The following is a 19,398-nucleotide window of genomic DNA, read 5'->3' as shown; positions in this document are numbered from 1 at the left end:
ATTCGGAAAATTTTGAACTTAGAAACTTATACGTAAGATCGCAGAAGGCAGTAAACAGTTATGATTGAAATCAAAACGTAAACGTAATCTGAAATATGATGATTGTACGAGGAAAGCCGATTTACGTCTAAACGCAGTTTTACGTCTAAATGCAAATTTACGTCTAAACGCAGATTTACGTCTAAACGTTGAAACTCATTCGTAAAATCGCAGAGGGCAGTAAGCTATTGAGAAGTTTGCAGTGAAGGTAAAATACTCAAAGGAAATGCAAACCGAGATTTAGAGTGGTTCGGTCAATCTTGACCTACTCCACTTTTGGCTTCCTCCACCGACGAGGTCACCAACGTCAACTAGAGGCCTTCCTTCAATAGGCGAAGGCCAACCACCCTCTTACAGATTCACTCCTTTTGACGGGCTTAGGAGACAACCCTTACAGAAGTTTTCTCTCCTCTCTTTACAACTCAAACTTGAAGAATAGAAAGAGGAGAACTAGCAGTTTTGAGCTCTAAGAAATACAGAAAGATAGCAAGATTTCGAGTGTGTGTTCTGTACTTTCAATGCTGAATGGGTGGGGTATTTATAGGCCCCAACCCAGTTCAAATTTGGAGCTCAAATCTGTCAATTCCCGAAATTCCGGGATCAGGCGGTTGCACCTCCTGACTGGGGCAGTTGCACCGCTTAGCAGAGCTCGAAGACTGAGCCTCTGGGCGGTGCCACCTCTATCAGGGGCGGTTGCACCTCTCTGCCAGAGCTTGAAGACCGAGCTCAGGCGGTTGCACCGCCTAACTGGAGAGGTTGCACCGCCTGGCAGAGCTCAAAACTTGAGCTCTGGCGGTGCTACCTCTTGACAGAAGAGGTTGCACCGCCCAGTCTCGTTCGGAGACTGAGCCCGGGGCGGTGCCACCTCTTGGCTGGGGCGGTTGCACCGCCCAGTCTCGCTGGGAGACATAGCCTGGGCGGTGCTACCTCCCTGCCTGGGCGGTTGCACCTCCCACAGCAACCTGGGTTCGAATGGGTTGATCCATTCGACCCAATTTGAGTTCTTTAGGGGCCCAATTGCCTCAAGATTAAGCTAATGGGATCACCTCCCATTTCTAACTTAATCAATGTGCTAACTACAATTATTTCCTAAGACATATTCTGCAGTTTGCTCTGGTGCGTCAATCGCTTCTTCCGGCGAGTTTTCGGCGAACTTCCATCGATCATTCGACGAACCCTCGGTGATCCTCCTGCGGACTTCCGGCAAACTCCTGGACTTGCGACGATCCACTTGGCAAGTTCCGACGAGCTCCTTTGGCAAGCTTCTAGACTTCTCGGATTTGTTCCCGTAGAACCTCCGACGACTGTCCGAACTTCCGTCGAGCTCTTGAACTCCCAACGTGATCATTGTCATGACTCCGGCGCAACTCCTGCTGCATGTCTTTCTTCCATCGTAGTTAATCCTACACACTCAAAATAAAAACTTCGATCGAGACAATTAATCCTAAGCAATTAACCAAGTTGTCCGGCATATCATTGGTCCCTCGACGCTTCGTCCGATTCTTCGGCGCATCGTCCTTTCCTGCAGCCTATTGCCCAATCGGCCAGTTGACTACGCAACTCCGATATCCTTGGCACAATACCCGCTCTTCTTGGCCCAATGCCCGAGTCCACGGCCCGAAGCCTTCTGTCGATACGTCGACCGATCCACCGGCCCGACGTCCAATCTTCTGACATGTTCCTCCGGCACAACATGATGTTCCTGCTTTAATTGTCTCATCCTAATCGAAGCACCCTGCGTCACTCAAAATACAGATTAAATCATAAACATATATCAAGTAGTTTCATCATCAAAATACGAGATTCAACAATCTCCCTCTTTTTTATGATGACAACTACTTGATGACGAAGCTAATCTTAACTCCCGGAGTTTAAACAAACTCCCCCTATCAATATACCATATTGATAGAAACTCTTAGATTCAAAAATCTAAGCAACATGTCATCATAAACGGAGTTAACCTTAACTCCCAGAGTTTAAACAAACTCCCCCTATCAATATGCCATATTGATAGAAACTCTTGGATTCAAAAATCCAAGCAACATGTCATCATAAACTTATGCATAACATGTGATGTCATCAACATACTTCTCCCCCTTTGTCATCAACAAAAAGGAGAAGTACCACAATCAAGTGTTTGTGATGTAAGTTTTAACTCATTGCATGAAAAACATAATATCTATTGTTACCATCATGCAAGTTTGCTATCATCAAATGGTAAGATATCAACATGTAAAATTGCGATTCAATTTCTTGATATCTTAACATGATATGACATTCATAGCACCTATTCATATGAATGCTGCTTTTGATATCTCATCATAATATGACATTCATAACATCTATTCATATTCATCAAATATGACACTCATAGTATCAATTTATATATTTCTCCCCCTTTGTCATCAACAACAAGGAAACCGATATAAGCAAATTTTAAATATAAGTGCGATGCCATAAGTTGGTTCATGTCATTTTTCAACAGTGAGTGATAGGATACCAATTATGCAAACATATTGAGGAAAACATGATATGGAGATAGCTTTTATTGCTTCTTCCTTTTTATTTGTTATCTTTTTACATGAAGGAGGAAAGTCATATATGAAGTTCAAATTGATAAGATATTAAAGCACACTTCATTTTTGCAAGGATTAAGATATGTAAGTGAGTCAAATCCTTGTATGTAAAAATATCTTCCTTTTATAAGAGGGAATCATCAAATATGTTTCTCGAAAAATATTTTTCACATGATAAGTGCATTTGCTAGATGATTCCATATGTCAAAAATCAATGATGTGAATTAAACTTGATATGACATATATTTGTTAAATTTGGAAGAGGATAATGTATCAAGAAAATCCAATTGTTAGGATCAAGAAAATCCGAAAATGAAATTTGACACTTTCATACATTCGGACAGGGTTTTACTAGAGATATTCAATTACAATCATGAAGGTAAAACATGCTTATTATCATGGAAATTTTTGTATTCAAGCACATAATTTCCAACATGTAATCATGGCAAGTAATTGTGTAAAATCATTATGGCAATCAAGTGATTTGATCATTCAATAAAAAAAGTCCGAAAAATAATTTTAACATGTTTAATCATTTGGACAGATTTTTGCCATAGTCTTTCAAATATAATCATGAAGATAAGGTATGCTCATCATCATGGTAGTATGATAGCAAGTTTACCATATTCAAGCTAGCAAAAAATTTCTACATTTTAAGGCCCGCAAGCTAGCAATTTTGAGATGTTCAAGAAAGCAACTCTTGCTTCTTGAAATATAAGTTTTGCTAGATGTGCAAGTTAACTTTTTGCTTCTTGAGATAGGTAAGATAGCATTTCTTGGTAATGTTCAATATAGCTAAGTTCTACATCATACAAGCTAGTGAATTTTATAACATTTTAGAACATACATAATCACCAAAGCATCATAAATTTTAATGATGTGCAAAATTACAAATTTTACATGATTGCATTTGTGTGTCTTGAGATTTGCAAGATAACACTTCTTGGTGATGTTCAATATAGCAATTTCTTCTCTTTTGAGAAGTGCAATTTTTGCTTTCTTCTTGAATTGTGCAAGCTAGTTATCTCCCCTTTTGTCATTGTCAAAAAGAATGGAAAAACCCTTTACATCAATTTTTAAATCATGACAAAGGTTAGTATCAATCTCATTTGTGCATCATTATATTTTTAAATTAAAACATGCACATTTTCAAAACATATAAACTCATTATTATATGCATGATTCCAAATCATTATTCATATTATTTCAATCATTGTTTCAATCACCACTTATAGCTTATCATGCACAATATATAAAATCATCTAACATGATACAATCATTTATTTTCAAAATATTTATCACTATTTTAATGTATGATAATGAAGTATTCATGATACCGAACATTAAATCAATATTTTTTAAGTATTTATCACTTCATTTTAATCATGATTCCAAACATTTATCATTTAAAGCATTCATGATACACATAAAAAAAAAAGCATATGCATCATTTCAAATCATAAATATTTTAAATCATCATGGTATTAATTTGTCACATTGCATTCTACCATGCATGATCGAAGCTTCTCATTTGCATACATCAAAATAAATTTATGAATATCTCATGCATTCATATCATCACTTGAGGAATATTGAAAAAGAAATAATTTGGTGATGAGATAAATATTTCATAAATACAAAGAATTACATAAAAATCATATCAAGGAATACAAGTCACAATCATTCAAGAGAAAAATCAAGATCATGATTTTAATAAAACTCATTTCAAATTTGAATCATCAAAATCATTTTTATGGCTCACAAAATTTATAACATAAATAGATTCATGATTTCATTGATAATATATTTTTCTCTTTTTAAGTGTTTCATTTTAAGTGGTCGATTTCATGTTAGCATGCCTTTTCATTTATGAAAACATGCATCAATTTTTTTAAAGCCACTGTTATTATCATGAAAATCGATAATCAAGAATCATCATACATAATTTCAAAAATATATACTCATTAATCATAACTTCAAATTAAACATGATTTCATATACTCAAAATCGAGAAATAACAATGGAAATCAACATGATACACATTATTACTTCTCAACCACATATAGCATGATTTCATAAGGTATTTTTAATCAAAATCATTTTGTTTATCATAAACATGCAATTTTCATGATTATTTTTAAAATTACTAGAATGATAAGCATGATTCCTAATTGTTTGTATTTTCATTATAAAATTATTAAACATGCAATTTTCAAGAAAATTAAAAAAGGAGAAATGCTTTATGAAAAGCATCATGTAATTTCAAAGTAAATTAAAGGCATTTTGATTACCTCAACGTCGAAAGGCGTAAAGACGTAGTTTGCCACCTCGCCTTTATTGATTTTCTCCTCGTCTTCGGAGGAGCTCGATTCATCCCAGTTTTTGTTCTTCTTCTTGCGTTCAAAGCAAGTAGTTCCGTTCTTTTTACTTTTTAATTTTTGTTTCATTTGTAGTTTAAGTTCACCATCACTTGAGTTTATGATCGAGTGGTCTTCAAATGTTCTATGTCCCAAATCCTTCCTGTTCTTTGGAAGGTGGTTCTCAAGTTCTTCACGTGCATTGCACGTCATTTCATATGTGATCAATGAACCAATTAGTTCTTCAAGTGGAAATTGGTTCAAGTTTTTCGATTCTTGAATAGCAGTTACTTTTGAATCCTAAGTTTTAGAAAGTGAGCGCAAAACTTTGTTAACGAGTTCAAAATCCGAAAAGCTTTTACCAAGTGATTTTAAACCATTGACGACATCCGTAAAATGGGTGTACATGTCAACAACGGTTTCGCTTGGTTTCATATGAAAAAGCTCGAAATCATGGAGTAAAATATTAACTTTCGAGTCTTTGACTCTACTAGTTCCCTCGTGCGTGATTTCAAGAGTGCGCCAAATATCGAAAGCCGTTTCACACAAAGAAACCCGATTGAACTCATTTTTGTCCAAAGCGCAAAATAAGGCATTCATAGCCTTTGCGTTTAAAGAAAAATACTTCTTCTCTAAATCCGACCATTCGTTCATCGGTTTAGAGGGAAGTTGAAAACCGTTTTCAACGATATTCCATAAATCCAGATTTAGAGAAATCAAGAAAACTCTCATTCGAGTTTTCCAATAAGTGTAGTCCAATCCGTTAAAGAACGGTGGACGAAAAACCGAAAAGCCCTCTTGAAGAGCCATTTCTCTCGGGTGTAAATCCGAAATGAGAAATACCCCGCTCTGATACCATTTGTTAGGATCGAGAGCACTAAGAGGGGGGGGGGGTGAATTAGTGCAGCGAAAATTTTTCAGCGATTAAAACGAAAGCTGCGTTCGTTCGATAAAAAATGATTTACGTCTAAGTGCAGATTTAGAAAGTTCTGAACTTAGAAACTTGTTCGTAAGATCGCAGAAGGCAGTAAGCAGTTATGATTGAAATCAAAACGTAAACGTAAACTGAAATATGATGATCGTACGAGAAAAGCCGATTTACGTCTAAACGCAGATTCGAAAAATTCTGAACTTAGAAACTTATACGTAAGATCGCAGAAGGCAGTAAATAGTTATGATTGAAATCAAAACGTAAACGTAATCTGAAATATGATGATTGTACAAGGAAAGCCGATTTACGTCTAAACGCAGTTTTACGTCTAAATGCAAATTTACGTCTAAACGTAGATTTACGTCTAAACGTTGAAACTCATTCGTAAAATCGCAGAGGGCAGTAAGCTATTGAGAAGTTTGCAGTGAAGGTAAAATACTCAAAGGAAATGCAAACCGAGATTTAGAGTGGTTCGGTCAATCTTGACCTACTCCACTTTTGGCTTCCTCCACCGACAAGGTCACCGACGTCAACTAGAGGCCTTCCTTCAATAGGTGAAGGCCAACCACCCTCTTACAGATTCACTCCTTTTGACGGGCTTATGAGACAACCCTTACAGAAGTTTTCTCTCCTCTCTTTACAACTCAAACTTGAAGAATAGAAAGAGGAGAACTAGCAGTTTTGAGCTCTAAGAAACACAGAAAGACAGCAAGATTTCGAGTGTGTGTTCTGTACTTTCAGTGCTGAATGGGTGGGGTATTTATAGGCCCCAACCCAGTTCAAATTTGGAGCTCAAATCTGTCAATTCCCGGAATTCCGGGATCAGGCGGTTGCACCTCCTGACTGGGGCGGTTGCACCGCCTGGTAGAGCTCGAAGACTGAGCCTCTGGGCGGTGCCACCTTTGTCAGGGGCGGTTGCACCTCTCTGCCAGAGCTCGAAGACCGAGCTCAGGCGGTTGCACCGCCTGACTGGAGAGGTTGCACCGCCTGGCAGAGCTCGAAACTTGAGCTCTGGCGGTGCTACCTCTTGACAGAAGAGGTTGCACCGCCCAGTCTCGCTCGGAGATTGAGCCCGGGGCGGTGCCACCTCTTGGCTGGGGTGGTTGCACCGCCCAGTCTCGCTGGGAGACATAGCCTGGGCGGTGCTACCTCCCTGCCTGGGCGGTTGCACCTCCCACAGCAACCTGGGTCCGAATGGGTTGATCCATTCGGCCCAATTTGAGTTCTTCAGGGGCCCAATTGCCCCAAGATTAAGCTAATGGGATCACCTCCCATTTCTAACTTAATCAATGTGCTAACTACGATTATTTCCTAAGACATATTCTGCAGCTTGCTCCGGTGCGTCAATCGCTTCTTCCGACGAGTTTCCGGCGAACTTCCGTCGATCATCCGACGAACCCTCGGTGATCCTCCTGCGGACTTCCGGCAAACTCCTGGACTTGCGACCATCCACTTGACAAGTTCTGATGAGCTCCTTTGGCAAGCTTCTGGACTTCTCGGATTTGTTCCCGTAGAACCTCTAACGACTGTCCGAACTTCCGTCGAGCTCTTGAACTCCCAATGTGATCATTGTCATGACTCCGGCGTAACTCCTGCTGCATGTCTTTCTTCCATCGTAGTTAATCCTGCACACTCAAAACAAAAACTTCGATCGAGACAATTAATCCTAAGCAATTAACCAAGTTGTCCGGCATGTCATTGGTCCCTCGACGCTTCGTCCGATTCTTCGGCGCATCGTCCTTTCCTGCAGCCTATTGCCCAATCGGCCAGTTGACTCCGCAACTCCGATATCCTTGGCACAATACCCGCTCTTCTTGGCCCAATGCCCGAGTCCACGGCCCGAAGCCTTCTGTCGATACGTCGACCGATCCACCGGCCCGACGTCCAATCTTCTGACATGTTCCTCCGGCACAACATGATGTTCCTGCTTTAATTGTCTCATCCTAATCGAAGAACCCTGCGTCACTCAAAACGCAGATTAGATCATAAACATATATCAAGTAGTTTCATCATCAAAATACGAGATTCAACAGCACCAAGGAGATCAGATATTGCAAGAATGCAATATGTTGATTGGGCAATACACCGAAGAAAAGGACGAAACGTCGGATGAACCAATGACATACCGGACAACTTTATATTCTTGCTTGTAATAATTTATCTAGATCGAAGTAGTTTTAGTTGTAATTGGATTGGTTTAGAACATAATTAGGCCAACTTAATTAAGGGCCAACTGGGCCCGAATTGAGACTATTTTGGGCCAAGAGAAAGGCTCATTTAGTGACCCAAAAGTTGGGTCAAGCAGTGACACCACCAATGGATCAATCTTCGAGACAATCTCCAAAATTATATCAGATGGTAGTACCGTCAGACTGGCGATGGTATCGCCCAAACACAATCTCCCAAATTATGTCAGGCGATGGTACCACCTAGTGTCAGTAGGCGATAATACTGCCTAGCACAGGTGGTGATACCACCAGTACTCCGAAAACCTAGGATGGGACATTTTTAGGTTTTAAGTTTGAATCCATTTGGAGCCTATAAATACCCCTCTCATCCCTGCTCAGATAACACAAGAACTAAAAAAAAAAACAAGTGAAAATTCTGTTGTAATCTTATGAGAGTTCTCCTCCTCTAGTCTACGTATTAATTTCTGTTTAACAAAGGAGTAAGTGAGGAGAATAGAGTTGTAAGGGTAGTTGGTCTTTGCCATTTGAAGGAAGACCATTAGTGGATGTCAGTGGCCTCGATGGAAGAGAAATCGGGAGTGGATATAAGTCACAACGATCAAACCACTATAAAATGATTTATTTACTTTAAGCTCTTTACTTTCATTAGAAACATATTTACTATGTTTTCATGCACTTTCAAGTTAAAGTTTTTAACGAAATCACTAATTCACCCCCCTTTAGTGCGGACTCAATCATAATAGTAATAGCATTAAATATTCTTTGATCTTAATTTATTTCTATCTCTTTTTATAGACTTATTTCCCCCTTTCAGGTTCAAAGTATCGTAGTAACTTTTGAAGGTTTAGGTTGTTAGTCACGAGTACATAACTTCTTTCCGCACTAAGGTTAAACTAATAATGTTTAGAGAAATAATACTATTTTCATATAAGATTATTCTGTAAAATTTTTTATATAAAATGGGAAGATAACATAATAATAATAATAATAATAATAATAATAATAATAATAATAATAATAATAATAATAATGTTTTTTTCAATAGTGATGCTCATATTCTTCGAATCCATGATTATGATTCGGAAAACATCAATGTGCTAGTTCATTGAGATTCATTTTGTTATTTATAATAGGTACAACCTCTACTTAAAGGTAATCTTACCGACAAGGCTTTTGTCTTGAAGTACCACTATCAATGGTCTAAACTTTTGCTATTATTTGTTCTATAATAACCTCCCAAAGTACATTATTGAATATACTCATGAATATGGTTATTGTGACACTCTGATTAGTTTGTGCTTTCTCATGTCTGTTATTTTTTCTTTTTCGAATATAATGTTTTAAAGTTACTTTTTTGTTAAGATAAGCGGTCCATAAATAAATTTTTTTTTATCGTGTACCTCGTACTATTGATTATTATTTATAGAATTAAAAGATATAGATAAAATCGATGAAAAAATCGAACGACAATGACACAAAACAATAATAAATAATTTAACAGAATTACTATATATATCATTCCTACTTCCTCGAGAGAAAAAAAAATCTCAATAAAACATTTTGACCAAAAGTTGATGATCAATGTTGATCGTAGTCAACTGCAGTCAACTTACTCTTCTTCCTCTGTTCTCTGCGGCTGCTGCAACGAGCACAATGGCCGGTCAGCGGTGGAGAATGGCGACCGGAAGGCACGTCGGAGAAGAAACTTTGATGTCGAAGACGAGGATGGAAGTTTTGGTCGGATTTGGGCCGGAGAAGTGAGTGATCTCTCTTGTATTCATCACTGCCTTCCTCTACTCTTCCTCGAAGCTCCAATTACAGGAGCGAGGGAAGGCAACGAGTCACGCCCGCGAGCGAAGAGGAAGATGGTTGTGTGGCTCCTCACCTCCCTCGACTGTTCCTCATCGCCGTGCGTTACGCCCGCGACAAGGGAAGTGCTGCGACACCCAATCAACCGCAGTGAGAAACGGTCGAGGGAGGCGACGAGGATGCTGGCAGTTGGGCACGGGTGATCAACGCAGGCTGCGGTGAGGATCGCGGGTGACATAGGCGAGGGTGCGGGTGACAGCGCGCGCCGCGATGAGGAGCACGGTGAGGATCGCGGGCGGCGACGCTGACGCGGACGCGGGCATTGGCGGGGGCATTCACTTGATTCCGTTCAGTGAGGATTCAAGTCAGCTCTGGTTGACTTGACTCGAGCCCAAGTTTGACTGTAATTTGAGTTAATTCCCACACCCATTAACTTGGGTCGAACTATTGTTTAAACGCATGATAAGAATAGTACAAATATCATATGATATATCTCATCAAACCCTTTAGATATATCTCATAATAAAATAATAATATGATATATCTCATCAAACCCTTTAGATATATCATGTATCCGTAACTTTATAAAAAAAATTATATATTATGGATAAGTTATCAAACCCGCTTAGTATATCGATATATTAGACAACTAAAAAATATCATCAACATAAAACTTTCTTACAAAACTAAACTAGTATTGTTAGTTTCTAATATTATTTCACATAACTTATTTATCCTAATTTTCTTAAATAATAATTTTTAACAAACGATTTTGACTTTTTCAACCCTTACCAATTATCAAAGATTCTCTTAATTGACCCAAGGAATTGAAATTATATTAGAATTTAAATATTATAAAAGGGTCACAAATTTGATGATAAACTCTAAAAGGATATATGATTCTATTAGCTATCCTATGCACCATTAACAATCGAACATAATACTTTCGAAAGGAATAATAATAAAAAAAGGTTCTCAACCTAAGAGAGCATAAAAAAATTAGTTATCCAATAAAATAAAAATATTATCACCACTTCAATATAGAGATATCAATAAACAAGATAATATGGATAGTATTTTTCTATTTTATCCCCAACCCATTCTCTATTGACATGGGATGGGTGGCGGGGAGATGAATCCCCATCGGAGATAAGGAACCCTCAAGTTTACTATATTATTCTAATTAATTAATTAATTAATTATATTTAGAAATTAAAATTATTGTTGAAACTAATAAAAAATTTAAATTTTATAAATAATATTAAATACAAATATATCCAAATATAAACATAATCAAATATATCCAAATATATCTAAAAATTAATATTTTTTATTAATCTTGTTTATATTTATATATATATATATATATATATATATATAGAAAAACAAGATTAATAAAAAATATTAATTTTTAGATATATTTGGATATATTTGATTATGTATATCACTTAGTTGAATCAAATTATTGGTAATCCGCCATCTCTTTGGTATATTTTGACCACGTTTGAATTCTGAGGTAAGCAGATTCAATCCTGTGCTCGCTTGCGCCCGCAGGGTATTTAAACCGCAGAGGCACGCCCCGCTCCCTCTCCACGTCCGCCCTCTTCCCTCCCTCCTCTTTGATCTCCCTCTCTCTTCCTCGGTGTGTGCTTGTTGCAGTAACGCTACTGCTCAATAGTTCCATCAGAACTTCTCTAGCGGAGGAGAAGAAGGAAGAACAGCGCGCACGAATCTCCATCATTCACATATTATACAGCCAGAACACTAAAGGAGACTACTCTGAAGCTAAGACAGACCGGCCACCATGAGCCTCGAGCTTATGACGCTTGGGTGCGGCCGCGGACTGTCGACGCTGCTGCTACTGGCGGTGGCGTTCGTGGTGGTGTCGTCTCCGTGGCTTTCCTCTCCGGTCGATGCCTCCGTTTCCTACGACCACAAGGCTATCATTGTCAATGGGCAGAGGAGAATTCTAATCTCCGGGTCCATTCACTATCCCAGGAGCACCCCGGAGGTAAGGTCTCCAACTCAGTGGGAAACGTGGCCTTTTAGGCGAGCTGTCAGTGCACTGTTACTCTACCGCGCCAAAATCTGAACTTTGTCGATTGGATCGTCTCCAGATGTGGCCGGATCTCATCCAGAAGGCTAAAGATGGCGGCTTGGATGTTATCCAGACCTACGTGTTCTGGAACGGCCACGAGCCGTCCCCTGGCCAGGTTCGGAGATCACCCAACCTTTCCCAGCCCTCTCGTCTGAGGCAACTGCTCCTTCCCCCACTGTGCCTCAATTTGTTGCTTTTCTTGATCTTTGGCAGTATTATTTTGGTGGTAATTACGACCTGGTTCGCTTCATCAAGCTGGTGAAGCAGGCCGGCCTCTATGTTCATCTCCGGATTGGTCCTTATGTTTGTGCCGAATGGAACTTTGGGTACGAGGTCTTCGATTAATTCTTCTATGTGGAATCAAAAGCCTAATCATGCAATCTGATGACGTTGTTCTGTTGTTCGTCTTGTCTTTGTAAAACAGGGGATTTCCTGTCTGGCTAAAATATGTTCCTGGCATCAATTTCAGGACCGACAATGAACCTTTCAAGGTAAGAATCCACAAGAAATTCTCTTTACATGTTTATACTCGAACTCCTCTAACTGAGCAATTGCTAATTGGTCTGTTCATGTAAAAGGCGGCCATGGCGAAGTTCACAGAGAAGATTGTCGCCATGATGAAATCTGAAGGATTATTCGAATCACAGGGTGGTCCCATTATCCTCTCTCAGGTATCATCGAATCCATTCCTTCTTTGCTTTCATCAATTCATTAGCTTTTATGTGTCATCAAGTTGATCAGCTCCCAAAGATCTCATCTAATTCGCTTTCTGCTCTTCCATGCTCTTTGTCTAACTTGAGCAGATTGAAAATGAATATGGTCCAATGGAGAACTTTGGCGGAGCTGGAGCCAAGAACTACGTAAACTGGGCTGCTCAAATGGCAGTGGGCCTCAACACCAGTGTGCCGTGGGTCATGTGCAAGCAAGATGATGCACCTGATCCAGTGGTAAGTCCAAGCTTTCGGTTTTCATGTTCTGTAACATCAGGAAGAACCCCAAGTTCATGTTCCTTCTCGACCTTGTCCCGTTCAACATCACTTTCTTCTACTAAGATTACAGCTGCACTAATTAGAGGATTTGTAATTGCATGTTACACCAGCTAGGTTGACATATTGTGACCTCATTTTTGGATTTTGTCTTTACAGATCAATGCCTGCAACGGGTTCTACTGTGATTACTTCTCACCAAACAAGCCGTATAAACCGACAATGTGGACTGAAGCTTGGAGTGGCTGGTAACCTCTACTTCTTCACATTTGAATTCATATAAATTTTCACAAGAAATCAATCGATCTAGTGAATTTATTTTATGTATTCTATCTCAATAGGTTCAGTGCTTTCGGGGCTCCAGTTCCTCACAGACCTGTTGAGGACTTGGCTTTTGCTGTCGCAAGGTTTATACAGAAGGGTGGATCCTTCGTTAACTACTATATGGTAAGAAATTGTATGTTCTACCTCAGTTGTTTCATTAATTACTGATTGCTGTACATCATGTTGAAGTAAACCAATTTGCTTGTTTACGTCAACTGCAGTACCATGGAGGAACAAACTTCGGTAGGACGGCTGGTGGTCCCTTTATTGCGACGACCTATGACTATGATGCCCCAATCGATGAATACGGTATGCCATTTTTCTTCTAAGATTCTAACATATGTAACAATTTTCATGTTGCAATGGTATGGTTTTAGGTTAACTTATGACTTCTCATGGATTCGCCCCTGTTGGAGCTCATGCTTTTCACGGGGGGAGAAAAGTGCAAGAATGGTTGGCTTGATCATCTACCACACACAGCATTGCTTGTGATAATTCCAAAAAGATGTGATTTTGGATCGTCTCATCCAGCTTTTAGAAAGAAATGCTTGATCTTTTCTCCTGCATGGGGGTCAACGTGTGATTTCCCACCTAGAGAATTATTTAGGTCAAATACTTGGGTTCTTTCAAGATTAAGAGAAGATTAGTGGTAATACAGTTCCCAATCAGTTTGCTTATCCTTTTCCTATGTCTTCTTTTTGGTGCTAAAATCTTGTTCCTCTTCTACGAAGAAGACACTGTGCAGTCTCATTGGTCAAGCATCTGATGATGCAATACAAATCTATTTGATGCCGACTATTACCATTCCCTCTATTTGGTGTTAAACGTATCGTAATCTTTCTCAGGTCTGTTAAGGCAACCGAAATGGGGACATCTGAGAGACCTGCATAAAGCAATCAAATCGTGTGAACCAGCTCTCGTCTCTGGGGATCCTACAGTGACAAACGTCGGAAAATATCAGACGGTTAAATTCTTATATCTTGCTGTAAAATTTGCAAGAATCTTTTCGATGATTTGCATTTTGGAACTTTTCTACATTCGACTTGTTGCAGGCGCATGTATACAGATCCAAGTCAGGAGCTTGTGCTGCATTCCTTTCTAATTTCAACCGTGGTTCTTCTGCAAATGTTACTTTCAACGGAATGGAGTATCAAATTCCAGCTTGGTCCACCAGCATTCTTCCAGACTGCAAAACCGCAGTGTTCAACACTGCAAAGGTGAGAAATCTTTTATGATTAATGGTCACGGTTGCATTCTATTACTGTACTCATAAAACTCACCTCTCCGTTGAGTTATTTGTTTCTTGGCTCAAGAAAATGTATCTCTCACTATGTATTCCAAATTTTATTGGATGGAAAAGGACTTCCATGGTTGAATTTTCATGAATGTCTTAAACAGAAAGATGCTAATGATAAACACAGGTAGGAGCTCCGACGTCGCAGATTAATATGATTCGGGTTGGCGGATTTTCTTGGGAATCCTTCGGTGAGGATACCCACTCACTACTGAGGGATAAATCATTCTCAAAAGATGGATTGGTGGAGCAGATAAGCATGACGCGGGATCGGACAGACTACCTGTGGTACACTACAGAGTGAGTAGACGTTCCTTTGCAGCTTGTGTATTTGAGACAGAATCAATGACCTCTATCACTCGATGACTCACGATCTCCACTCTTCAGTGTTAACATAGACTCAAACGAACAATTCTTGAAGAATGGCCGAGACCCTCTCCTGACCGTGACGTCGGCAGGTCATTCTATGCATGTTTTCATCAATGGAGAACTGGCCGGTGAGTGGCTTTGCCTTGTGAAGAATTGTGTCTTGATGATATGCTCAACTTTTGGTGAGGTTCCGATTTGTTTTTTGCTTTTCTTTTCTTCCGGCAGGGACTTTCTACGGTAGATTTGGCAGTCCAAAGGTAAGATTCACAGGAAATGTGAAGTTGCGGGCAGGAAGCAACAAAATCTCGATTCTGAGTGTCGCTGTTGGTCTTCCTGTGAGTACATTCTTTATTGTGAAATAATTCCTGGCTATTGATCCAAATGTTGAAATATCATACCAATAACCCTATACAATTATACACACAAAAGATGGATGTTTAGACTCCATATTCCTGTTCTTTATCTGTTTCAGAATATTGGCCCCCACTTTGACACATGGAATGCTGGTGTTCTTGGTCCAGTGACCCTGGAAGGTCTCAATGAAGGAAAGAGAAACCTTTCATCACAGAAATGGATTTACCAGGTTCCAATCAACTCTTCCTACCTGCTTACTCTCTGACTAAAACTTGCTTACTGGTTCCTGAGTTCCATGTTTGTGTGTGTAGATCGGCCTGAGAGGTGAATCCCTGAGCATCTATACACTTAGTGGCAGTTCTTCAGTTAAGTGGGGGGGTGCATCTACAAGACAGCCCTTGACTTGGTACAAGGTCAGTAGTACTGGTTGCAACACAGAAACATGTTATCCTAAAGTTCATCTTCTTTCCTCTCATGCATGAGACTATTTTCTCACTCATTCTTTGTCATCTTCCAGGCTTTCTTTGATGCTCCCGCTGGGAATGCGCCATTGGCATTAGACATGAGTAGCATGGGCAAAGGTCAGATATGGATCAATGGACAAAGCATTGGCAGACACTGGCCTGCCTATAAGGCAAATGGGGTTTGTGATTTGTGTGATTACAAAGGGACATACAGAAAGATGAAATGTCAGACTGACTGTGGGGAGCCTTCTCAAAAATGGTAATGAAACACCTACCTACCTTTTTGTCCACTTCAGTCAAAGCTTGCTAAAGAATCGAATAAATGACTGATTACTGAACACAAATCTCAGGTATCATGTTCCTCGCGACTGGCTGAACCCTACAGGAAACTTGTTGGTTGTGTTTGAAGAGTGGGGTGGTGATCCAACTGGGATTTCTTTGGTGAAAAGAGTAGCGCTATGAAGAAGCTTGCTGTCAAAACCATCTGCAGATGATAACCATAGATGGTAGACCAAGTAAAGAAAATGTACTAATATCAATTTATAGAAACCAAAGTTGAGTGATTGGTGGAGATGCAGGAACGGCACACCCACATACTTTAAGGATTTGCCTGGTTACGTGAGTAAATGTACATAGAAAATATTGGATGCACTCTGCATATTACTTACTGCACGTGAGACTCTCATAACATATTGTAATTGCAAGAGCTAAGCTTTTTTTGCTTTTGTATTATTTAAGCTTATAAGCATTTTGATCCATATTTAAGTGATCATTCTTTTCCTTTTTGAATTGCTTATGCAAAGCATGGAGGACTTGAATTGATTATGAGGAGGGCTCACTTCCTTCTATTAGAGGGGAGGGAGTCAAGTCTAGTATCTCATTCTATTAGAAGGGAGGGATTCTTTTCTTTCGTTTCTCACTGAGTCAAGTACGGGAAAAAAACAAGATAGGTTTCCCTATCTTTTCTAAAAATAAATATTTTCTTCTATTCCTTTATATGTTTTAAAAAAAATATATATATATATGGATTAAAACATATTATAATTTTTCATGCTATGTATAATATTATAAAAAAAATTATCTTACAGGCATGATGCTATGTTGGTAGTTGTAATACTTGATTTCTATTAACAATAGTTGATTATAAATTATTTCCTCTCTTATACAGTTTTATCTTTTTAATCTACTACTATTTATTTTATTATGTTATAATGACTTAATATTAATGATTAGATATCTTGATTATAATAATTTCATTATGTTATAATTTAGTATTAATGGGTTTGGTTAGTACTTGGGCTGAAATCAGCCAATAGATGGACCTAAAGATAATGGATGGTTAGATTTCAACATATACAGCAAAATCCACATTTTTTATCCAAATTATTCAACTTAAGATTCCTATTTCAAGTTACTAAGATGAATCTCCTGATAAAAATACATCAGCTATAGTTGATACCAACCAATTGGTACCCAAACATCAGTAGGAGTAGGAACAAAAAGAAGAATCTTATCTGCTTAACTAAAATCTAGCTTTCAGTATTCTCAACTCTCTTACAAACAAAATTATCATTACTCAATTAAACTCATCTTCCATTATCCTCTAACAGAACAGCTTTAGCTGGAAACAACAGAATCCGATCGGGTTTCAGAAACTCATCTGCAATCCTTCTTGCTTTTTGCATGCTTGCTCTTCCAGAAACAGTAGATATCATTGCATCCAAGTCACTGCAAAGCAGTTCATCGACACAAAGTACACGTGGGAAACAGAGCACTATATTAATTGACCTTTTAATGAACATCTCACAACTCCACCAGTCATAGATTTGTTTCTCAGCAGAACATCTTATTTTTCCTCGACACAAGCTACTGAAACAGAAGACACACACACACATGGACTGCTGCATCTCTCACCCTCCCTTTCCTCACAGAATAAGGTTGATGCCCTGAGAAATGAGGGAATCGGCAAGCACTTGGTTTGCCGATTCCGATGGATGGACGCTGTCCCAAAACACATAGCCAGTGGCATTGGCGCATGTCCCGACCGAATGCGGATTGCACAGAAACGATGTCGTCTCCACTGTTCCCGTCCCGCAGCAGCCTCTCCTGGCCTCGAAGAATCCTGAGAGTACATGAATGAGACCTTCGGAATCGATGTGGAAATGTAAACGCTGACCTACCGAAGTCGGAAGGCAAGGTGGCAAGATCATGTAGAGGCTTATAGATGTCGAAGATGGCAATCTTAAGGTTAGGCAGCTGCTTCGCCAACGAGTCTGCTGCGGTATTGAGCTTCCTGTTGAAGTTCTGTGCGTCGGAGTTGAGTCGCCTCACGCATTCGTTGCTGCCATGTCCGAAGAGCGTGATGGACGCAGGAAGGCAACCCAGTGGAGGCAAGGAAGTCACTCCAATCTTTCGAGCACCTAGGCCATAGAGATCCTGCGTCGGGAAAGGACAACAGTAACTGAGACAGTCAGAACGAAGCACATCTCGAGTTGGCATGTCACTAACCTTAACGAAGTTGCAGAAGATGTGCACAAGGAACGAGGAGAACTGATCCGGTGATCGGGTCTCGTAAAGATGAGGGTTGATGTAGTAGTTCTGCACGAAGTCGCTGGCTCCAGTGCTCACTATGTAGAGAGCGCCGGAGATGATGGACGATGCCTTACTGGTTCCAGCCACTCGAGAAAGCTTGTGTTGGTACTCCTTGTAGAACTCCAACTGCTGAGACAAGGGAATGGCATGCTGCATGCAAAGTAGCAAAAAGATGGACATCATAGCATTGTTGCAGAGAATGATCCGAAACCATTTCAGTGAGCCAATTCCCACTAACTTACGTATAAGTAAGCAGTGTCATCATAATAACCAGACGCAGCAGAAGCAAAATTGGCTCCGATAAGAAGGTTCTTCCCTGATGCTTCTGGGCTAAGATAAGCAGATGGGTAGCTGGAAAATCCCAGGGTGTCAGCTGCAACAAAAAGCTTGTGAGGGTCGCAAGAGCACATTAGAAAGAAGATCAAAGATGGAATGCACGAGTACCGGTGATGTCTGTAGCCAACTTCCCATTGCAGAACCTCCCGGTGGGCTTATGGTTCTTAAAGTCCCTCCCATAGGGAGGGAAGTCCGCCTTGAAGATGGTCTTGAGGTAGTCATTGTTGCCCACATCGACAGTGGAGTCGCCGAAGGTTATAATGGCCGGCACGAGCGCGGAGGACGCCTGCGCATTCCCGCCGATGGGTCGCAAGAGGAAGAGGGCCAAAGCCAGCAAGGCCCCCACAGTACTGTTGCCACTCTTTGCCATATTTGCTCTTTCCACGGGACCAAATTGGCAGACTTAATTACGAGAAGTACAAGTTCTCTGTCACGATAAATACACGAGTGCTTGAAGGCTGAGGAGACATTAAAGTTTGAGGAGATCTTTAAGAAGCATTCAATGCATGCATGTGGGCGAGCTGGTGATAGCGCCGAGAACGAGACTTACCAGTCTCGCACTTGCCCTCCATTAATCTCTGCAACTACTATGGCGACGCTTAATTTTGATGAACTGTGACGCACTGCGGTTGTTGGAGAGTTGGGCGGTCATAATGAGGAATACGGGGGGCTGCCTCGAT

At 39.9% G+C, this 19,398-nt stretch overlaps 2 protein-coding genes across 4 annotated transcripts; one reads left to right on the top strand and one right to left on the bottom strand.

Annotated features, from left to right (window-relative positions):
• The first annotated feature begins 12,018 nt into the window (after window positions 1-12,018).
• Window positions 12,019-16,174, top strand: LOC135616089 (beta-galactosidase-like). Its single transcript, XM_065115269.1, has 16 exons — window positions 12,019-12,114; window positions 12,213-12,325; window positions 12,424-12,490; window positions 12,578-12,670; window positions 12,803-12,946; window positions 13,145-13,233; window positions 13,327-13,432; window positions 13,531-13,618; window positions 14,155-14,273; window positions 14,362-14,526; window positions 14,731-14,903; window positions 14,991-15,100; window positions 15,198-15,307; window positions 15,445-15,555; window positions 15,638-15,739; window positions 15,844-16,174. The coding sequence occupies exons 1-16, from the start codon at window positions 12,019-12,021 to the stop codon at window positions 16,051-16,053; spliced, it is 1,896 nt and encodes a 631-aa protein (XP_064971341.1). The 3' UTR covers window positions 16,054-16,174.
• A 1,309-nt stretch (window positions 16,175-17,483) lies between these two features.
• On the bottom strand, window positions 17,484-19,398 carry LOC103991208 (GDSL esterase/lipase APG). 3 transcript variants are annotated; one of them, XM_065115268.1, is made up of 6 exons: window positions 19,269-19,398; window positions 18,827-19,145; window positions 18,625-18,755; window positions 18,299-18,532; window positions 17,971-18,226; window positions 17,484-17,912 (listed from the first exon to the last, which is right to left on the bottom strand). In XM_065115268.1, the coding sequence occupies exons 2-6, from the start codon at window positions 19,086-19,088 to the stop codon at window positions 17,716-17,718; spliced, it is 1,080 nt and encodes a 359-aa protein (XP_064971340.1). In that variant the 5' UTR covers window positions 19,089-19,145; window positions 19,269-19,398; the 3' UTR covers window positions 17,484-17,715. The 3 variants fall into 3 exon arrangements, with proteins under 3 accessions (XP_064971340.1, XP_064971338.1, XP_064971339.1); XM_065115266.1 differs by having other exon boundaries at window positions 17,484-18,226; XM_065115267.1 differs by lacking the exon at window positions 19,269-19,398 and having other exon boundaries at window positions 17,484-18,226; window positions 18,827-19,216.

Source organism: Musa acuminata, chromosome BXJ2-7, assembly GCF_036884655.1.
Source record: "Musa acuminata AAA Group cultivar baxijiao chromosome BXJ2-7, Cavendish_Baxijiao_AAA, whole genome shotgun sequence".
NCBI lineage: Eukaryota > Viridiplantae > Streptophyta > Magnoliopsida > Zingiberales > Musaceae > Musa > Musa acuminata.
The sequence above is the reverse complement of the archived record's forward strand: the minus strand, read 5'-3'. Positions and strand labels throughout refer to the sequence as shown.